The sequence below is a fragment of the Episyrphus balteatus genome, chromosome 3, assembly GCF_945859705.1.
Source record: "Episyrphus balteatus chromosome 3, idEpiBalt1.1, whole genome shotgun sequence".
In the NCBI taxonomy this organism is placed as follows: Eukaryota; Metazoa; Arthropoda; class Insecta; order Diptera; family Syrphidae; genus Episyrphus; species Episyrphus balteatus.
Genome location: NC_079136.1, coordinates 53,195,659 through 53,214,034, shown reverse-complemented (window position 1 = coordinate 53,214,034; position 18,376 = coordinate 53,195,659). Strand labels below are relative to the sequence as shown.

The following is an 18,376-nucleotide window of genomic DNA, read 5'->3' as shown; positions in this document are numbered from 1 at the left end:
GCTTTGATAACCGAAACATAAGACCAAGAAAGCTTCCGGTAAAAAGTTCAAGAAAGCTTTAAGAATGTTCTAAAAAATAGGTAGTGGCAGAATTTTTTTTTAATAAAATATTATATTTGGCAAATTAGGTCTTGCTTTCTTAACGGTACCTTCAATAAAATAGCTTTCTTGCTGTATGACTTTTTCGTAAACGGAGTAATTAATTTCAACGGAAATTTTTGTACAAAATCAAGAACAAAATTAAATATAAAAAAATATCTAATTGTTTTAATTAATAGAAAATCCATTTTATTTTTTTTTTTTTTTTTTTTGAAAAATCAATCTTTGATAAGTTGCAAACGACTTTATTTTTAAGCTTTATTTTTATGTTACGATCAGAGTTGGGTAATCGAATCGTTAATTACATTACATGTAATTACAGGGTAATTGCATTGTAATCGAATTACTTTCCCATTACAATGGAAATGTAATTCGAAATGCAATTACAATTAAATTACCGTGTAATTTTATTGTAATTACATTATGAAATTACAAAAGTAATTGCATTGTAATTAAATATTTTGGAATTTTTAAGTAATTATATTGTAATTGAAACTCTGAAATTAATTTCTAAATTAAATTAAACATTTTATTTTAGTCAAATGAAACAAAATCATTCAATAAATTAATTAATATTAGCTGTGTTTTATTATTCCCGTGATCTAGATCAGATCATTTTATTTGTTAGCTATACAATAACAAAGCAAGATCCTGCTTTTTTTTGTAAGAGAAATGAAAACAATATGATTTGATCTGGATCACGAGAATAATAAGACACAGCAATTATCATATTACGCGAAAAGTTACAGTAAAATTACTGGTAATTTATTATTGCTTTAAGCAAAACAAACTTTTCAAAGTTTGTGTCCGATAACTTATTTCACCGCAGCGCATTTATTATGCCCGCAAATGAAGAAAATCTTTCAATGGGAGCGACGACGGTTGAAGTATTGTGTTGTACATCAGGAACAATAGCTTTGCAACTTGCTACATGCAATTTCCCACATGCAACTTGGCACATGCAACACATGGAACTTGCCACATGCAACTTGCCACATGCAACTTGCCACATGCAACTTGCCACATGCAACTTGCCACATGCAACTTGCCACATGCAACTTGCCACATGCAACTTGCCACATGAAACTTGCCACATGCAACTTGCTACATGGAACTTGCAACTACATGGAACTTGCAACTTGCCACATACTATATCTCGGAATTTTGAAAAAAATGAAAAATTTTTTTTTGATGCCCAAAGGTAGCGGGGACTCCAACCTACATTTGGGTACAACTCCTATCCCTGTAGGTGCACGCGTTTTCAAACCGGGAGAACTTAAAGGTCAAACAAAAGTTAAGCCCGATTCTGAAAAAATAGGCATGATGCGGTGGTTTAAAATGGAAGATGATTTTTTAAAAATCTGACAATGTGCAAAGCGTAGGCCCATGACACAAGCTATCATTTGGCATCACTCCCAAAAATTGCTCTCAAGCGGTTAAGCTTCGCGGAGCGTTGAAAGGTTCGGGGATTTTTCGAAAAAAAATTTTACCCCAACTTTCAAACGCAATTATCTCGGAATTTTGAACAAAAACCAAAAACCGGATTATACCACTATTGGGTAGCTGAGAATATAACCTTTCATATGGCACCACCCCCATGTCTCTAGGTCAAAGCGTTCAGCTCCCAGAAGCTTTTTCGCGCCCCCAACTTCCAACTATATCGGAATTTTGAAGAAAAAAAATGAATACAAAATTTTTGATGCCCATAGGTAGCGGGGACTCTAACCTACATTTGGGTACAACTCCCATCCCTGTAGGTCCACCCTTTACATGTGGCATGTGGCATAGTTTTTCTTTGAAATGTTGAAGGTTTAGATTTTGGTTTTATTTTGTTTTTAAAATATAATTACTTTAAAATTACAATTTTAATTACAATGCAATTACTTTTGTAATTTCATCGTTTTAATTACAATAAAATTACACGGTAATTTAATTGTAATTGCATTTCGAATTACATTTCCATTGTAATGGGAAAGTAATTCGATTACAATGCAATTACTCCACTAGTAATTGCATTGTAATTAATTAGTAATTAATTACAAATGTAATGATTACTCCCCAACTCTGGTTACGATCAACATTATTTCCCTTTAAAGGGCATACCAATTTATTTTTCGAACTTCGAGGATGATTTTATGTTCTTCAGCTAAACGCTCATAAAAAATAAAATGAATTGCACGACTGAGTTGCACTAACTTGTATTAAAATTTTAAAACTTTTTATATGAAAATTTAAAATGATATTTCGTATAACGGAAAAAGACTTCTTAATTAAATTTGAGCTCAAAACATATTAATAACTTAATTTATTTTAATAAGATGTATTTAAAAAAATCTAAATCTTTGAAGCCATTTGAAGATATAATTTTACAAATTTTTTCTGTAAGAAAAAAGATTTAAAAATTGGTATACAATTTTGAAGCAATTGTTGATCAATTTCAATAGATACATAAAACCATGAACTTAATAGGTATCGGATGTCACGATTTTGGAAAAAAATTGATTTTTCGAAAAAGTAAAATTCAAAATGTATTTTTACTAAATTTTGTTCTTGATTTATAAAGTTTAGGTATAATAATGAAGGCTTTTGAACATTTATTTTAAACGGGACAGCAAGAAAGTTGGAAATAAAATGGTTATATGGGAAGCACCCTTAAAAATGATACGGAACACAGTTTCTTAAAATTTCAAGTCTAAAAAAAAACCACCTGATTTTTTTTTTACCAAAATCTTAAAAGTCATTTTTGAGAAAAGTAATCTTTTCCAAATTAAGTTATTATGTATATGGAAATTAGGTACATATAGGTACGTTTATTTTTTGCCCTACAAAAATTATTCCAAAAATCGGTCTAGTTAGCTTCCAAAAAGAACGATGTTTATTAGTAGTTTTGTACCCTTTTGCTGGCATTATCCTTCTTTTATTGATGAACCGAGACATTTTTGGCATGATCACAAAATTACACTACATAAATCATAAAGTTTGATTAGATCCGTTTTTAATATTAAAATTGTTTATACCAGTAGATATTAGAAATTTTATGCCTCTTGATTAAAATCTTTTAAGATCATAACTTAATTTTATTTTATCATCTTTTTCATGTTTGACTCCGGAAAACCCAATAAAATGGAACATACTCATCCTTCGATGTCAATATGATGGCTATACATATGTGTACTCCTGGGATGATGATCCAAAATGAAAACTGAATGCGATTCTATTTATCAGGTGGAAACTATAAAGCAAACATTTTGTCGTGCTCTTGCATTAATTTTATGGCCAATTTTCTTATACATGGTGTTCTTCTTCATCCACTTGTCGGTGTTGAATCGCAGCGGCAATGGTGACGGCTTTTATAGCTCAGCATTCCAGTCCCGGCTCATTGGCAATTCATTGTACAATGTTAGTATGCCGCGCGAGGTGGCATATGGCGCTGTCGTTACCATTAAAAACCATAAAACTGGAGGAGGATATTTACATTCGCATTACCATTTATATCCGAAGAATGTTGGAGCTCGACAGCAGCAGGTAAGTGCTATACAGGGTGTCCCAAAAGTAATGGATCAAACGAAATATGCTGATAGGTCAACTTTAGGACTCTCAGAATTTGGTAACTTGTTCATCCCAAATCCTTACGGTTTTCGATTTAATGCAGTTTTTGTGAAATTTCGAAAAATCCCGACTTTGCAACAGTATTTTGCTTCCTCCGCTCATAATTGATTTTTGTTTTTTACAATTTTTTCACTAAAACATTGCCTAATAATAAGAAATAGTTAATTTATCAAAATATTTTTTATTTCATATGCCATTTTTCTGCAAATTAATTAACAGTTTCATGTTTTATAAAAACTCAATTTCTTTCTTTTATTTCAGAGCAACACCCTGAAAATAATTTGTATGATGTGGCACTGGTTTATTATTTTGAAAACTTGCTGTGTTATTGCAGTTTTCAAAAATGTATAAAAGTTTCCAAAGTTGAAGATAGAACTGAAGATATTACAATTTAAAAGCAACAAAACAGGGCTTTTCAGAGCAAAATAACAAAGAAAAATAAACACATTTTCTCGACTGTTGTTTGTTTATTTCTTTTTGAACAAAAGCCTCGATTTTTGTTTGTTATTTTGCTCTGAAATCGTCTGTTTTTTTGCATTCAAATTAAAATATCTTTCGTTCTAATTTCAACTTTGGAAATTTTTATACATTTTTGAAAACTGCAATAACACAGCAAGTTTTCAAAATAATAAACCAGTGCCACACCATACAAATTATTTTCAGGGTGTTGCTCTGAAATAAAAGAAAGAAATTGAGTTTTTATAAAACATGAAACTGTTAATTAATTTGCAGAAAAATGGCATATGAAATAAAAAATATTTTGATAAATTAACTATTTCTTATTATTAGGCAATGTTTTAGTGAAAAAATTGTAAAAAACAAAAATCAATTATGAGCGGAGGAAGCAAAATACTGTTGCAAAGTCGGGATTTTTCGAAATTTCACAAAAACTGCATTAAATCGAAAACCGTAAGGATTTGGGATGAACAAGTTACCAAATTCTGAGAGTCCTAAAGTTGACCTATCAGCATATTTCGTTTGATCCATTACTTTTGGGACACCCTGTATAAGGCGGGGCGGTATTTGTTGGCTATATAATGTTGATCCTCTCTGCATAGAGTTTATATGCGAAGGCGAGTCGTTTAGTGCATGTGTGTGTGTGTGTGTGTGTTTGAATATGTCCTTGGGGATTGATATTGGCTCGTTTTTTTTCCTGCTCTCAGCTTTTAAATTCTTTTAATGACCCCAAACTCAAAAAAAAAAAAACAAAATTGAGAAATAGCTTTTGTCATGGAATGGTTTGGAAGGCGACCGGCAACAGACTATGCTACGATGACGACGACACACGACGACGTGATATGCATTCGGGGTTGAACAATTAAAAGCTTTCCAGGCTTCAGGGATCAGGGGCAAACGTTTTTATTAAATATTGTACCAAGCAGGATGTTTTCATTGAAGTTTGACGATTTACGGCTGCTCTGGAGGATTCAACGTCTATAACAACAGTGACGTATGCGAGTATAAGTAAAAGCAATAAAGTGGGCGGTTAGCGGGCTGTTGTTAGCCATAATATCATGCCTCTCTCTATTTAGTAGGTACTTTTACTTTTTTTTTTTTTTGTTGGTTTTATAGCACTCACAGACTGAACCAGATGCTTAGCCTTTTTTATGGCGGATTTAAAAGCCATTAAAATGCAAGGTTATTCAAAAATGTTTACTCAGACTTTGACTTCTTGAATTGGAAAGGTTGGAAATTAAACCAAAATATGATTTTAAAGCCGTTAAAAAAAGGGATATTAACCATTTAATTATAATTCAATAAAACAAGTTGTTTATTTTTCTTCAGAAAATAAATTTAATTCATGTTTGCATATGGATGAATTACTTTAAAAATTCCATTTACGGACACTTTGTGGCAGAATAATACAAAATCAGTCTCATTATTTGTAGCTAATTTGTTGCGCAAACCAAAAATTTTTAGATCACATAGTTTTTGAAAAAAAAAAAAAATCTGAAATAATTAAAAACAATAAGTTTGGCTGACCTCCAAATTTGTAGCTTTTTTAAATGCTCCAACATACTTGTTTTTTATAGAACAAACTTGTTTTTTGTATATTGAAAATTCCGCTAAAATAAGACCGAATCGCAACAAATTTTGTTTTGCAAAGCTACAATTTCGAGAAAAGAAAAAAAAATTTTAAATGCAATTTTTTTGAAAATTTTGGATATTACAAGAGAGGTTAAGTTTTATTTTAGCGGAATCTTGAATAACAAGAAATCTGATCGATCTACAAAATCGAGATTTTCGCGTTTCATCTGAGTCTAGGTTACTTCAAATTTCTGTAAAAAAAATTGAATTTCGCGTTTTTTTGGATTTTGAAAGCTTACTTTTGAGCTAACTTTTTTTAAAACAACCTTGAAACAAAACCTTGAATATTTTTAAAAGTGTTGAAGCTACACAATTTATTGGAGTTTGCATCAAAAATTTTATTTTCAAGAGCTTTTTCAATATGTCCCACTGAATTGATCAAACCGGAAGTGTACTTCTTAAATTTTAAGTTGAAATAAAAAATGACTCGGTGGAGCTATAAAATTAATTTTTGTGCAACAAATTAGCATTTAATAAGCTACAATTAATGAGATTAATTTTTTTTTCATTCCACCACAATGTTTCCACCCAAGTCTTTAAGTCCACGGCTGTCTTTAAGAGTTGTCGATTGTCTGCGTAAAGTCATCTGGGAAACATACGATTTTTTGTTCTTTTTCGACAAAAAAAAAAACTTAATTCCCTTGGGACACTATACTTTATACTTTGATTGAATTTTTTTTGTTTGGTTTATTTTAAAAGGATAAAGAATTAATTAACTTTTTCAAAACCTTAAAAAACAGATTTACGAGATTAAGTCACTCACTTATACAGATGTGTGTTAAAAAAAAATGAAACCAAGGCGGATAGAGAAGGAACAACTTTTTCATTCAATTAACCTTGGTTTTCTGTTGGTTAACTTGGATTATTTTTAACTCTACCTTCACTTCCCACTTAAACTTTATATATATTTTTTTTGGAAAAAAAAACTTTCGAGTGGATTTTATTTCCGAAAAGACTTAACAATAAAACTCTCTCAAATGTTTTTATTTTTTTCATAGATAACCACATACACTCACAAGGACGAAAACAACAAATGGCTTATAAAGCCATACAATGAGGAAACTATTCCTGAACTAAAAATGCTTAAAAATGGTGATTTAGTAAGACTGGAACATGTACCAACTAAGAGAAATCTGCATTCACATGCAGTGCCAGCACCATTGACCAAAAAACATCATCAAGTTACTGGATATGGTGAGGTAAGTTTAAATGAATTCTCTATTATAACAAAAAAAAAAAAAATAATAGAAAAATATATACGGGGCTGGACTAGGTGCAGTGTAAATGAGGGGAGAGAAAACTGTCCTTCATAAGAGTTCTTAAATATATTTTAGATGGAAGTGTGTGTTTTTTTTTATGAAGATTAATTCATATACATAGTATGGGAAAATTAGTAAAAAACAGGCGTTTTGTGGAGTGAAGTAAAGGAAGGCTTTTTAACGCTTTTGAGGTTTTTAATAGACGTATTTGATTATAAATTCCGATTTGCCGCCCGCATTTCTAAATATTCCTTGTAGCGAATTATGAACTATTGGTCATTGTTTGCGAATACAATTTTAACAAAAAGTCAGTAATCAAGGAAACGGTTGTATGACATGAACCGTTTAATAACAGTTCAAAAAATACTTATTTTTTTTTTTTTTTCAAAAGTTGCGATATTAAACACAAACATTTAAATGAAAATCGTTAGAAAAATAAGCTTTTTCATATTAGTTATATGATAGGAAGTGCTAATTTCGGTCTAGATGTATTTTTTTGTTCACTAGGGATTAACCATAAATCCTTGAACATCATTTTGAACGGTTTCGATCCCCAATGAGGTGTTTTTTGTTCATAGTTTTTTCTTATAAATACAAAGTTTCAATGATTTTCCAAAAAAAAAAAAAAACAAATAAAATACATAAAACATTTCAAAAAATCTTTCGACCTGTTTTGCAAAAACCACATTTTTTTTAAAAAAAAAAGTTAAAAGTTTTTAAAAAATCCAAAAATTGACTCATTAAGAAGAAATAAAGAACAACAACTGTTCTAATACAGGTACTGTTAATAATGGTTACCTAAACAAAAAAAAAAATTACTAACTAAAATTTTTAAATGGTGTTTTTGAGATTATGAGGTTAAATTGAAATTTTTCGTATTAGGGTGAGATTATGAGTTCAAATTGAAATGTTTCGTATTAGGGTGGCTCAAAATAATGTAATCTTCTACAGTTGCTTTAAAAAAAAACATTTTGTGTACTTAAACTCGTTTTTTTTTTAAACTCAAGAAAAAACGTTTTTGAACACCCTAATCAAAAATATTGTTTCATCGATAATAATTTGTTTCAAATGTAAACCATGCGATTTTTTCAATTCAACTATTAAGGGCAGAAGAAAGTATTTTTTTCAGCGCCATTATAATGTTACACGGTTTGCAAATTTTCTGTATTATTAATAAAAACTAACTAAATTTTCGGAAACTGAAAAGGGAAATATTTTTTGCTGAACCCTTTTTAAACAAAACTCTGAATTTAGCCTGACGTTTATAAACAGTGACTGCTGAAAATTATACCTAAGCAGGTCTCACTAACTTTGTACCTATTTGCATTCTCCTGATAAAATTTTTTTTTACGACAAAATTGAACTCTTTTTCTTTCGATATTTTTTTGCAAACGGTGTCTTTCTGATTGGTCTTCATATTTGTAATTTTGGATATTAATAATAAATTAGGTTGTGCTACTCAGATTTGCGCTTATGCTAGTATAATTAATGGGTCCATGTGGCGTATGAGTACCATTTTTTTTTAAGAAGATCTTATTATAGCTGATTAAACTACATGTATCGAAATCCACGTAATCCAAGGTGAGACACCTCTGATAGTTCTTCACTTTGTCTATATCTTTGGAATTTAAGTTCATTTTCCGGCAAAACAAAATCCCAAATTAGTTTCATTCTTGTTCAACCTATTGTACTTTCTAGCATTCTAAGGATCTTTTAAGAAATAATAATAATAAAAAAAATCCACAATTTATATATATTTCTTCATCTCTCTTTTCACAGGATGGCGTTGGCGATGCAAACGATGTGTGGAGAGTTGTCATCATTGGTGGACGTGATGAAGACATTGTCCAAACTGTCTCAACGAAAATCCTTCTTGTCCATTACATGCAAAATTGTGCGCTAACATCGTCAGGACTACAATTGCCAAAATGGGGTTTCGAACAGCAAGAGGTTTCATGCAATCCAAATTTGCGAGATAGAAATGCATATTGGAATGTAGAAGATAATGTTCACAAAAAGTGTGAGTATATATAAACATAGATTAGAGATATATAAATGCCAAACCAAGTTCCCAGTTTGAGTTCTTGGTTCTTGATTCTTCTTCCTTCCACAATATTATATATGTATTTAATTTTCTATACCACAAAAAGTATACTACTACTATAAAATGGTTAATTTTCCAATTTCTAGTGCCCAGCGTGAGTTTTCATGTGTATGCTCCAGGATTCTGGTCGAGATTCATTGAATCACATGCTGTGATGTTCCAGGGCAATGCCGGACTTAAGCCAAAGGAGGGTGAAGTCACAAGCAGACCATGGCAATGGCCTATTAATTACCGGGTATGTTTTCTACCAAAAGACATATAAATGTAGTTATATTTGTTTATGTGTATGTTTGTATAAATGTGTCCCACTGGAATTTTATTAAATTGAATTTTCGGTTTGCATTGAGGGAATGTATTTGGGTATGTTTTTTTGGGGCAAAGGAGTTTGATTTAATTTCCTTTTCAACTGCTTTTCAAGCTAACCATATCATCAGTTTGAACTAAAAAAATGCGTTCCTCATGAATTCCTGAATTTCCAGCTTGCCAGAAGTCTTTCGGATGTTTTTTTTTTTTGTTTTGCCAAAATCTTCATGGTTGATGTTGGGGATTTCCTTGTATTGAAATTGATGGTTTTGTTTTTCCTAAAAGGTCCTTTATATATTAGGGAAAATGTTGAAATGTCCTCGATGCTCTAGAAAGTACCTTATACCTGCTGGCATGAGAACGTGTGTCTCTAAATTCAACTTGGCGTACCCGAGAACGTGCAGCAACTTCCGGGGGAGGGTTTTTTTTTTCATGTTCTTTTTGTACAAACGATAGCAATTTGTGTCTGTCTTTATAGGGTGTCCATTGAAGTTTATTATTGAGGATTTTTTAACACACTTAAAATGGTACGATTATTTATTGTTGCAGGAGCAAGTTCGCCAAAAATGGAAAACAAAAAGGTGTATGTGCTCCTATGGTATATATACGAAGATGTTAAGAACAATCTAGTTTTACCTTCCTTATGGTGTACCTTTGCCACAGGAAGTATATAGAATAGAGGTATGTGATTTTAAGACTGATGTTATTGGCTTAAAGGGACAATGCAGAAAAAAGGATAACAAATGATGTGGCATTATTAAAATTTACTGAGAACGATTAGATTGTGTGAGCTCAACTAACACAGTTTTTTTTTTATTTTTTTGGTCATTTCGTCAAATTAGGTTAAATTTATTTTGGTTATCGATTGTAGGGCGAAAGGAATTTATTTTTAGGTTTATAGGTAGAGAAGGTTTATAGGTTCATTAGACTTTTTTTTAAAGGTTCTGAATAATGTCGATGGATGGAATGAGTTGTTAGAATCTATGGTGCATGATTTTAAAAGCTGAAAATTGGAGCAATTTGTTTTTAAGGAAAGGAGGTTTGAGGATGGGTAGCAAATAACCATTAGGAAGGTAAGGTTTAGGTATATGATATTTTATTACTTGAATTTCATTGCATCAGAAGAATTTCGTTTCTGTTTAATCAAATTGAAAAGTCCTAGAGGTGATACGATTTTTTGATGTGGATGTTAAATAACTACTTTTTATGAATATGGCCTAGGGTCAATAGGTAAGTTATTGTTTTGTTTTTTTTTTTGCACTACATCAGACAAAATTTAGCTGATATTAATGTGATATTAATGTAATACACTTATGTATCAAATTGTGATTGGGGATGAATCAGACACTAGGAGACCATAAAGTCTATAATATTTTTGGTCAAAGTCCAAAGGTATTTCTATTTGAACTACGAAAAAAAATTCGTTAAATATTATCATTTGAGAACTGAAAAGGTGCTTTTTGAGTCTTAGAGAAAATGCAAGTTTATTGCAAATAGTAAGCAATAATATAATTATAATAATTGAAATCCTGTAAACATAATATTTGAGATTGAAACCAAGAATCTAAAACACCTTTGTATAAGAATATCATGGTTTAAATTGTGTTTTTGTGACTGTATGCTTACTTTTGTGCGTGACTGTATTTGTACTTCAATCCCCATGTACAAATGAAGAGTGTTCAAAATGTTACGCCATATTATATTACATATCGTCCCACAAAAGTCAATTTTTTTTTTTTAATATTAAAACCTTTGCGCATTTTGGTTCTTTCGACAGTTAATTGTACAAACAAATTAACATGGAACTAAATAAAAGACTGTTGATGTACAGCAAGATCGTATTCTACAATTTTAAACGACTATTTTATTACATTACTCATATCACAAAAAATGTTATTTCGTTTCTTAGAAAGAAAAAAGAGAAACTATGTATTTTTTTTTTTTACCGACTTCCAAAAAGGATTAGATATTCAATTGGTCTGTATTTTTTTTTTGTTCCCTCATAAATTTGCATTGAGTGAACCAATTTTGATAATTCTTTTTGTATTGGAAAGCTGGTGGCTGCAATGTGGTCCCATTTCATTTCGGTTCTGGCCATAGGAACTATTAGAAAAACCATAAAACCCAGTTTTGATACATGAAAGTCGGTTTTGTTTTTTGATAAAAATGATTATTTGTATGGAAAAACCGCCGTGGGGGGTCTGGCCGGAGAAAGGCTTAAAAAAACTGGCTTTAACTTACATTCTCTAAACACTAGAAAAGGCATAGAATGTTAATATTTGGCCATGATACGGTTGCTTTAATTAAAGAAATAATATTATTTCATTTTTTAAAAGAAAAAAACAGAAACTATGTGTTTTTTGTATGCAAAAACTTGTTTGGGAAACATTTAAGGTCGTCTGGCAGAGTTAAGGCTGAAAAATAGCTGGCTTAAACTTACATTTTCAAGACCTGGAATAGACATAGAATATTAATTTGTTACCATCATACGGTTACACCTAACAGAAAATAAGTTTTTATAGGTTTTTTTATAAGAAGAATGCACTTCAACATTCTTTAAAGCGGTCTGGCGGGGGTAAAGCTGAAAACAAAGCTTCTGGTACCTACTTATTTTTAAATTAGTGGATTTATTTATGATTTTTAATTCGGTTATACCAAAACGCTAAAAGTTTATTTTTGACTGCACTTTGGATGCGTCTGATGGCAAGGGGAAAGCTGAAGCAGAGGGCAACTATCTATTGTTTTTATTTGATTTGAAGTGGATATACAAAAAACGCAACAATCTGAAAAATTACCATTTTTGAACCTCCGCCTACCGGCCATGGCTGAAAAAGATCACTGCCAGACTTTTTAAGTTGATATACTGTGGTGCATATCTAATCTACGATTTGTGTAAATATCTAGATATTATCTAGATATGAACACACTCGAATTATTTCGGTCTAAGAGTATAAGGCAGAAATAAAGAAAAACTTTTTTTTTGTTTGAAAGAACGACGCGACGCACAGTGGGACGACCCATAGCAATAAATAAAAAAGTGATCTATTTTAGCGGTACTTTTGAGTGATTGGTACGACATCTTAAATATGTACTAAGTCTAAATGCGTTAAAATTATTTGGAATTGTAAACTCGTGCAAAAGTTACAGAGCGGCAAACAGTGACTAGCGAAAATTTTTCATAGACAGTGTTTTTTTTTATTATAATTTAAATTTATTGCTTATCTTATTGTGCGCATAACTAATAATTATGCCACGGATATTAATATTGATCAAGGTATAATAAATCATATTTTGATATAAAAAATTGTGTTTACCTTGTGGTTTATTTAATATGAAGTCTGAAGTGCATGAATTTTTTATTAAATGTGAATTTCGGAATTAAGTGAGGTTTTTAAAAATCGCTTAAATTTTCATATTGATATTTTTCTTGTTTTGTGATGCTCTATATATATATTAACTAAATCATGAAAAGAAGTTTTGCGCAAATTTGCTCTTTTTTAATTATTGACGTTTTTGTAGGCTTAACTCCAACAATCAAAAATTGTGATCTTTTAAAAACGTGGATTGAAAGTAAGAAATCCGTAAAAATAATGAGTTTGAAGTTTATTAAGCAATCCAATTTGCAACTGAAAATCAAAATAAAGCTTAAGAAACATTAAAAAGATCAGAAAAAATAAAAGTTGAACTAAAAAAAAAAAAGTTCGCTGCTCAGCTCTTTTATTTCCATAGCAGGTGGGGGGAAAGGGCATTTATAGTGGGTTGCTGCATGTACTTTTGAGTTTATAAGATAGATATTAAATGTAATAAGTGATAACAGGCAAAATAATTAGTTTCCAATCATTAAAACAAGAGATATTAATTTCGCCGTTTTTCCCATACACTCGTCCCATTGTGCGACGGGACGTTAGTTGCCACAGTTACTCAGAATAATTTTATTTTTTTTAATTGTTAGAGCCAGTTTGAGAAAATTATTTTTTTTTTCTTTTTGGTTATTTAATACTAACCATTTATTTTGGTCCTAAAAAAATTTTCATTTTTCCTCTAGTGAATCTCCAAAAATAAAAAGTATTCAAACCAAAAAACATCCAATTCTCAAAGTTTCAGTTCTTTATTTTTATACGAAACACTGAATAATTTCAATAATTTTTTTTTATTTTCAAAAAATAGCTACCTATTTAAATTTTCTCCAAATTTGTAAAAGAATGTACTATTTATGTACATATGTTCTCACTGACCGAGAATAGATAAAAATTATTTTTCATTTTAACAATGCCTTTATTTCAGATCCATGGACCTAATCAATTTGTCACGTCACAATAATACAACTCATGTTCATTCTAAAAAAAAAAATATATTTGGAGTTTGTATAAATTTCGGTTCCACGACTTTTCAAAACATGAGCATCAATGCCATCGCAATAATCAAAGAACGTAACTATTAAAGTAAACTTTTACCAATTATCATGTTCCAATCGTACCTATTCGGTGTAGATATATTGAAATTGAGTACCTTCATTGCAAGAACATTTTATAGGTACAACAGCAGTGAATAGTTTAGTTTCAAAAAATACATTAGTTGCCTACCTTATTAAAAACTAGAATAAAATCAATTCCTATTAAGCCCGTTAAGAATTGTACCAACTGACGAAAGATATTCCCAAATCCAATTTGATTTCAGTCTTTTAATATCTCGTCTTCTTCTTTTTTTATTATTCGCAAAATAACTTAGCAAAGTATCTCATATTATTTCTGGTTATTTATTTTCATTTCCTTTTTTTTCTTCAAATTTACCTAATTTTCCTTTTCATTTTTTTGAAAAGGAAACGGCAGCTTCCTAATTAAACCCTCGTTTCAGTCTAAAGCATACCTACCAAAGTATCCACTAAGAAGAGTGTTGGAGTAGGATCTAACAAACAGCCCACTTGAAGTGCGTTTCCCGTGCTTGGTGCTTAAATCCCAAATTTATATAATTAAATTCCCGCTTCAGCTAAATTTTCCAATTTCACTGACAAATAATACAAATTAAGGACTCTTGGGGAAAGGAACTCTCTCTCTCAAGTCTCAACTAATTATGGTGATATCTACTTCTTCTTCATCGTTGTCGGTGTCGTTGTTGTTTTCTTCATTTTTGTGCGTCGCACTTGCGATAGCCATTCTTTCTTATTTTCGTTTGTCTTGTGTTTTTTATTTTTGAATTTTTTTATATTCATTGTAATATTCTTAATTTCCGTAACGTTTTTTTTTTTTCTTTCTTTTTTACTTATTTTCATTTTCTTGGTGTATATGAACCCCCCTTAAAAACACAACAGGGGCAATTCTTTTCAGGCACTGCTTATCGTATATACTTATTAGGAAATCCAATAATCTGGTGGAGCAATCTCATTTTCCTGGCACTGTTCTTAATCGTTTTCTTTATTACTGCCGTTAAAGAACGCCGAAGAGAAGGACAACGCCAACAACAGCACCAGCAGCAGCAGTACCACCCACTGCGGCAACAGCAACAACAAAATAAACTACTACAAGGACATTCCAACACGTCCTACTTAAGAAATCCTGAAAATGGCACTGCTACCGGATCTAGCACCACCTCCAGTACTCCAACCAACACCATCATTTCTGCCACCACTGAGGATCTGAATGAAGAAAGCAGGAGTGTTACTCCTGTTGGACGAGCTTCAGCTTCAACTCCTGCCCGTGCTAATAACAACAATGGAAATGTCGGCGAAGAGAATGGTAATTTTATTCACATTTAATATTTTGCTAGCGCTACTACGTGCAGATCCTTGAAATCGTCTGCTGCTATACGCTCAGCGCAATTCTTGGCCATAAGTTTAAACGCTTGTTGAGCCTTTTTGTTAAATTTTACATTTTAATTTTGAATCTGCCATTTTCGTTTGCTTTCATTTTATATCATTTGTTGTTGTTGTTTTTTTGTGCGTTTTCTATTCTTTTTCTTATTTCATTGTTTTTTGACAATAAAAATAGCCAAACGGATACCAGAAGGAGCAAAAGATGGTCGTTAACTTGTGAATTATTGAAGTTGATGCTGAATATTTGCTTTTAACCTTTTATAGCTGGTTTTTTTTTTGTTGTTGCTTGCTTTCAGCTGGTGTTTTTTGTGTATTAAAAATACATTGAATCTTAATATGTTGTATTGAACATTTTGAATGGAACATTAATAACTTTTTTGTTGGGTGTTTCATTCAAAATATTGAATATTGATTGATACAGCAGCTGCTGCATTTGTAGGTACTCAAAAGGTTTTTATTTCAATATTTATTAATACTTATTATCATGATTCGTTCTTTTAAAAGTTAAATCACTAAAAAGATGCATTTTTTACCTAAGAGTATGCAATAGTTTTATAAAAAAAATGTTCATTAAACTTGTTAATAACTCGAAAAAATGTAGATAGAGAATAGAGCAACTGATTTCTACTTTTATTACAACCAAAACCTTGACAATATTTTTTGAATATTATTGATGAAAGTTATTCTTGAGCTGGAGAAAACAATGTTATTACAAGTTTTCGAACGATGATTTACAATGACTGACTTCAGTCTTATATGTGTTAATTTCGTTGTATTCAAGGGCTGATTTGAACTTGAAAAAGTTCCTCTTTTTAATTTTTGTTTAATGCTCGTTCTATAAAAAAGGATCACAACAAAAACATTACTGTTAAAAAGAGAGCTTGGTTTTAAATTTGTATAAACAAAATTTTGGTTGTTCCCTTGGCAATTTTACTTTAAATTACCGATTTTTAAAGCTATTTGAAAAATTGCCAAGTAAACAACCAAAATTGTATTTATACAAATTTAAAGCCAAGCTTTAGAACTTTGTACACTTTTACATTTCAGTACTTTTTGTGCTAGCATAATTTCAACATAGGAGAACTTGGCCCTCTTTTTAACAGTAATGTTTTTGTTGTGATTTCACTTCTTTTTGCAAGGTTTTGCTGTAGAAATTAAAATCTCTATAATTGATGAAAATTCAGAGAAAATGGGCGGTTCTCAAATTTAAAATTTTTTTTCTTTTGTAATAACTACCAGATCTACCATTTAACCAAGTTTCAAGATTCTACGATAATCAGAAGTGCTCTAAAATATTTGATGTAAATTAAGCGAAAATGGGCGGTTACCAAGCCCCTTGGCGAAAATTTTCAAATTTTAAATTTTTTCCTTTTTATAAACTACCATTCTATTTAATTTCAAGATTTTACGATAGTAAGAAGTGCTCTATAATATTTGATAAAAATTCAGCAGAAATGGGCGGTTACCACGCCCCCTGTCCAAAATTCTCAAATTTTAAATATTTTTCTTTTTATAAACTACCAGATCTACCATTCTATTAAATTTCAAGATTTTACGATAGTTAGAAGTGCTCTACAATATTTGATGAAAATTCAGCAGAAATGGGCGGTTACCACGCCCCCCTGATAAAAATTCTCAAATTTAAATTTTTTTTCTTTGTTTAACCTAACAGCTTTACCATTCTACCAAATTTCAAGATTCTACGATAATCAGAAGTGCTCTATAATATTTGATGAAAATTCATCGGAAATGGGCGGTTACCACGCCCAATGAATTGAAAATCTCAAATTTTCGATTTTTTCCTTTGTATACACCACAAGTCCTATCACCATGTAAAATTTCAAGTTTCTACGATAGCGGGAAGTTCTCCATAATTTTGATGATCTGTCAGTGAGTCAGTGAGTCAGTTACGGTTTTCGCGATTTTTGAAGACCTATATCTCAGAAACTACTCATCGTAAGAAGCTGAAAGAATGTAGCGAGCTTGAAATTTCTGGCATATTTGATGTGGAAGTTAGAGGGGGGTCGAAAATGGCCTGAGTTGTTTCCTAAATCTTAGCGCACTGGTGAGTGCGATGAACTTTCGCACCAGAGGTTTTGGTTCAAGTGCCAGTCTCCACCATCTAAAAATTTTTTAGGGGTACTGACTCTTACGAGAAATTGACAAAGCCTTCAACTTCATAAGTATCTTGCAAATTAGTTACGCAAACAAGAATATATCTAGTTTAGAGTTCTAAATTATGAATGATATACGCAAATTTTCGCTGTGGGGAAATAAGTCCATTGATGTATTTAGTTCACAGTGGGAACTCATGTAGGTAGAGTTAACCCAACTCTTTAATTTCACAAAGTAGAAAAAAAAACAGGATAATTTTTCGATGTCATGATCTATAAGATAAATAAGTTTTGGGTTCCAAATCTCATTAAACCTTGCACGGAGAAGAAATAACACCAGGGATAACCATACTTCTGGTATATTTAATCATTATATAGCTAAATATACCAGAAATAATGTTGAATATACCAGCATAAATGCTAAAATAAAGCAAAAGTAAAGTTATCCCTGCATTATTTTATCTCTGTGTGTACTATTGATATGAAAAACTTATCAACGTCTAAGGTGTTTGTTCGATGTCGGATACATTCATTATCGTTTTACTCATTTTATTTGTTTTAAAATATCATTACCTTACCTTAACCTTCTCACACTACCTAAAATTCTTGAAAACCTATTTCAAATTATTTAAATTTTATTAATTTCCATCCACAGAACTTCGACTGCAATCACTCACCGGCGCTACATGGCTCTTCATCGGATGGGTGCTACATTACTTGCCATTTTGGGCAATGGGACGCGTCCTTTATTTCCATCACTATTTTCCAGCTCTAATTTTCAACTCAATGCTTACAGGTAGGTATTGCAATTTATTCTAAAGAACTAGAGGGGAATTATGGAGAGAGAGAGTGGTCTTTAAAAAAAAAACGAAAACTTTACTTTTCAACTCAACTTTTCCGTTTATCAAAACCAAGAGCTTAGCGTTTTCAAACCTAATTCAAAAATACAAAAAAACATCGTTTCACAGTAAAAACTCTAATAAACGATTCT

General features: G+C 31.1%; 1 protein-coding gene across 1 annotated transcript in view; it reads left to right on the top strand.

The window, feature by feature from the left end:
- LOC129916115 (protein O-mannosyl-transferase 2) overlaps positions 1-18,376 on the top strand; it is a 28,482-nt gene that overhangs the window by 6,090 nt on the left and 4,016 nt on the right. Inside the window, exons 7-12 of the mRNA XM_055995904.1 lie at positions 3,325-3,624; positions 6,795-6,995; positions 8,835-9,075; positions 9,246-9,394; positions 14,771-15,194; positions 18,041-18,181. Coding sequence (XP_055851879.1) covers positions 3,325-3,624; positions 6,795-6,995; positions 8,835-9,075; positions 9,246-9,394; positions 14,771-15,194; positions 18,041-18,181 — 1,456 coding nt within the window. The remainder of the gene's footprint in view (positions 1-3,324; positions 3,625-6,794; positions 6,996-8,834; positions 9,076-9,245; positions 9,395-14,770; positions 15,195-18,040; positions 18,182-18,376) is intronic.